Raw genomic sequence first — 4,548 nt, forward strand, 5'->3', positions numbered from 1 at the left:
TTAGTGTATATTGATGGAAATTGATTGTAGGTGATTGAAACTATTAAATTAGATGTTTTTAAACATAATTACAACAATTTAACCTATTTTTATAAAGCTAGAATTTTTATATGAAGGTTGAAATTATGTTTCTTGAAAGGATTTTTAATTACCCATTAATTGGAAATAAAAGTATGGGTTTTAAAGTAATTTTCAGCTTGTTTTAGAAGGTTTATGAGTGATTTAAAGAGTGTTATGTTGCTGGAAATTTATGTTGAATATGTATTAATGTCTCTTTGTAAATTTGGGCTGTAGGAGATTTCCAAGTGAGTGATTTTGTGTAGTCTTGGCGATTTTGAGATCATATTCAAGGTACGTTCGCGTACTTGTTAATTATTTAAGTGTATAGAAGCATGCTAGGCTTTATTTAATTAATTTCAAGGTAGTATCATGATAGGTGTTGGTTGGAATTATTGATTGGATTGATGTTGGTGATTGAATTGTGAAGTATGAATTATTTGTGGTGAATTGATGATTGGAATTAATTATGTTGACATATTGAGTATGAACTGCACTTTTATTATTGGCATGATTGAGAGCTTATTGAATTAAACTAAATGTTTAATTTGGTTTGAAATATAAAAAGGGAATTTTATTGTGGTTCATATAATTTTTATTGATGCTTTATGCATGAGAATTGAGTTATTAAGTGTCTTAGTACACAGGGATAAATTATATTGCGGTGCCTACGTGCACTTAAGGTGTTCTAAACACCGAGGGATAAGATTTGCGGTGTCTTATGCACTTAAGGTGTTATTTAACACCGAGGTAGTTTAAAAAGGATTCAAAAATAAATTATGTGGTCACTAATTATTCAAGAATTAAATTGGTATGTTTGATTGCTTGAATGAATTATTATGATTGATTGTGTTATGGTTTAAGAGTCATCACCAAGTCTAAAAATATGTAAACAACATAAAGTGAAAGAGATTACGCACCAAAACTCTTGGAACGTATATACCTTGAGTATAAACATATGGGGGGAGTTATGGGGTCTTATATTTAACCATGACTTTTACTAGGAGCACAGGACGTCCAGTCACTTCATGTGGCATTTGCCTACCCGATTAGCTCTCGGTGTAGTTAACCTCAATTTATTTGGGGCAGGGATTTGGTGGAAAACTCGTTCGATGCGTAATCAAATTAAATAAGCAATTTAGTGGTCTATTTGTTTATTGATTGTGTTGTGTGCTTGAAAACAGGTGCAACAAGGTATGTTGTGTGTTGATAGGATTAAAGCATGTTAGTGTGTACTGTTTACGCTTATGTACTCAGGATTGTTGATTGTGTATTGTATGTTTGTTTGGCCTTGTCTTTATCTTGGCCCTACGACAACCCATTTCTAATGGCGAGTAGTGGGGATAAAGTAAATAAGAGCTTTTCAGGTGTGGAAGCATATTCATGATGGGCGAGTGAAGAGCGACATATTTAGTTTTCATAAGAATATGATGTAGTTTTGTTGCTTTAATTATTATATGTTTTGCTTGTGAGACTAACGCAAAGATTTTGAAATGTTTTATTCTCGGTTTTATTAAGGGCCTACAATGATTCCAAGTTGTAGGTTAATTTCGTTTCACTTTGGTTTGACTTTACTTTTGTTTGGTTTGACTTTTTAAGTTGACTTGTTTTGAATGGTTTTTAAGAGAGTTTTCCGCTGTGTGTCTTTGATATTTGCCTTAGCCGTTTTCACGGTGGCGTAATGTCTTAAAATTTTCTACTTCGTATTTTAAAAAGGGCAAAACAGGTATTTTAAAGGAAAGGAATTTCTAGGGTGTTACTTTTATGGAGTGGTTCTGGGCTAATGTAGCAGGATTACAAACTGAGGTGCTGGAAGATGGGCCTATGGTGTTTAGTGTTGCGTGTTGGTGGTTGTGGAAGTGGAGAAATAGCATATGCTTTGAGAAGGATACAACCATCCCTATTGACCAAGGAGCATATATTTATGCTAGAGTTAGTGACATTCAGAAAGCTATATCTAGTATAGAGAAAGAGAATAATGGGGGGAAGCAGGGGAGAGTTGAAAGGCTGATCAAATGGCAATTCCCTCGTGAAGATTGGGTGAGATTGAATACGGACGGAGCAGCGAAAGGGAACCCTGGTGCAGCAGGTGCAGGAGGTTTAATTCGTGGGCATAGAGGTGAGTTGTTTGAGGTGTTTGCTTCCAATTGTGGGATTTGTTCTTGTACAAAGGCAGAGCTGTGGGAAGTGCTGCGAGGTCTGGCTATTCCGTGGAATGGTGGCCATAGGAGAATTCAACTCTCGTTGGATTCGGAGTTGTGGTGCGTGCTTTGGTGGATGAGATTCCAGCCAATTCACCTTATATTCACCTGATCAGGAAGTGCAAATCGCTTATTGCGCGTCAAGGGTGGATTTTTGAGCATCGTGCCCGGATGGTGCCTCGTTCGCTTGGTTGATGCCTGCTGTTCGAGCTGATGGTCTAGGCTTGTTTTGTTTTCTTTGTTTTTTGTTTTCGTTTGGTTATTTTTGTTTTTTGCTGTGTGAGTTTGTTTAATTTATGCTTTGTTACTTTTTAGGGGCAGCAAAACTAACTCGACTATTTCAACATAGATTCTGATATCAACCAATAGAACTAGCATAAAAATAAACACCCATCACCCAAATTACACCCCGAAACAGGAGACGACCCTAATCGTCCGTTCTGAAAAAAACGATGATTAAAACCAGAGAGATTATTCTCAACTAATACAATTTCAACAAATGCTTGTCATTAAAATTCCCCAATAAACTCAAAAGATGAGTTGATTGCAAAAGCTAATATTCTCCCCTTTCACGACACTTGTAGACTATATTACAGTGTTCAATATACTACGTATATCATAATTAATTAGTTTTTCATCATTATATTATCAATATGATCGATCAAACTACCAGTAATTGCTATAATTATATGCTTATTCACAAAAATCATCAAATTATGTATCCTTTCCAATTAATCATAACAAAAATCCGAGTATACTTGTATTAACAATTTTTCATAACAATATTAACAATTTTTCCAAGCATAAGAAACTTAATAATTCCAAATACCATCAAAAAAGAAGGATTAAAACAGAAAAAAGATTGATTCTTTAATAATCAAACATTAATTCATCATAATCCTCTTCTCCAAGACTCCACCACCATTCCCAACATATATATCTCACAGAACCCCACTCCCAAAACATCAACAACAAACACAAATCGATCGAAAAAAACAAAGAAAACATCATAAAATCCCAGATCTCAAACCCAGAAAAATATCAGATTCTTCTTTTCTTCAACCCTAAAAATCAAAATAAAAATTAAAAATTACTACTTCTTCAAACTCCCACGAATCCCAGGAGGTGGACCAGTTGATGCAGTCGAAGTAGAAGCATGAAGATTGTTAATCTTATTTTCATCAAAAGGGATTTTAGGGTGTTTAGCATCATGATGAATTTGCATCGATTTGACATCTGGGGCAGTCACTTTGCAAAGAGGGCATTCCATTTTAGCATGACCACCTTTAACGGCGCCAGTACGATCGGCGACGCCGGCTTTACCGCCGCCGCGATTGGTGGTTGCGGCGTCGAGTTTGGCCGCGAGTTCTTTAGCGGTGTGTTTCCTTGGCTTGGCTTTCCCTGTCATGGTGATGGGGTTGGAATTGGAATTGAAATTGGGGTTATTTTGATTTTCTCTCTCCTAGGGTTTGTGGGGTTTGATGGATGGGAATTGCGGGAGGTGGGAGAAAACCCTAATTTATAAAGTGGGGAAAGGTAGATTGATTCACAATTTGGGGGTTTATTATTTGAGAATTGCAACTTGGGGTAGGATAGGGGTATTTTGGGAATTTTCCAATGTTATCTCTTTGGTGTTCTTCCATAAGAATCACTGTGGTCGAATCTTTCCATCTTATGTTTCGGATCCAAACAAATTTTGGGATTGGGTCAGCTTGTGTTTTTAATCCTTTGGGTTGATCAATCTCCAAACAAATTTTGGGTTCGGGTCGACTTGACACCCTTTTTAGAACTTTGGGTTTTGGGACAGCATAAAATTATATTCAAATTACTCCGTATTAATTTTGGCTCGGCCTGAAGCCTGCTATTACGGGTTTGGACACAAACTTTCTAGCGTGAACTTGGGTCCAACCTAAAGCTTTGGCTCAAAACAAGCCAACTTTTTTTTTTTTTTTTCTTTCCCCCAAGACGTGGCCCCGTGATTATACCATAAAATTATGATTTTAAGGTTAAGTGTAAAGTGTAATATAAGGTGCGATCAAGGCTGATCAAGTGCAATTGGGTTCAATAAATTTGATTTAGATACATTTAGGTGAAAAAACTGTACTTTTACCATAAAAAATGCCGAACATATTTTCCCTTTTTACTCCCATTTTCAATGTTTTTCTTAATAAATTTGTCCATCCCACCAAAATAAAAATAAGAATTTAAAAAAATTAAAACAAAGGGAGTATGTATCAATGTATCGCGGCTAAGACTTTAACTACAGAGTATCTAAAATAAGGTCCTACAA

The 4,548-nt window shown here is 35.8% G+C and overlaps 1 protein-coding gene across 1 annotated transcript; it reads right to left on the minus strand.

The window, feature by feature from the left end:
• Nucleotides 1-3,103: 3,103 nt before the first annotated feature.
• On the minus strand, nt 3,104-3,806 carry LOC110736425. Its single transcript, XM_021916644.1, has one exon. The coding sequence runs from the start codon at nt 3,664-3,666 to the stop codon at nt 3,352-3,354; it is 315 nt and encodes a 104-aa protein (XP_021772336.1). The 5' UTR covers nt 3,667-3,806; the 3' UTR covers nt 3,104-3,351.
• Between the last annotated feature and the right edge of the window lie 742 nt (nt 3,807-4,548).

Source organism: Chenopodium quinoa, unplaced genomic scaffold, assembly GCF_001683475.1.
Source record: "Chenopodium quinoa cultivar QQ74 unplaced genomic scaffold, ASM168347v1, whole genome shotgun sequence".
NCBI lineage: Eukaryota > Viridiplantae > Streptophyta > Magnoliopsida > Caryophyllales > Amaranthaceae > Chenopodium > Chenopodium quinoa.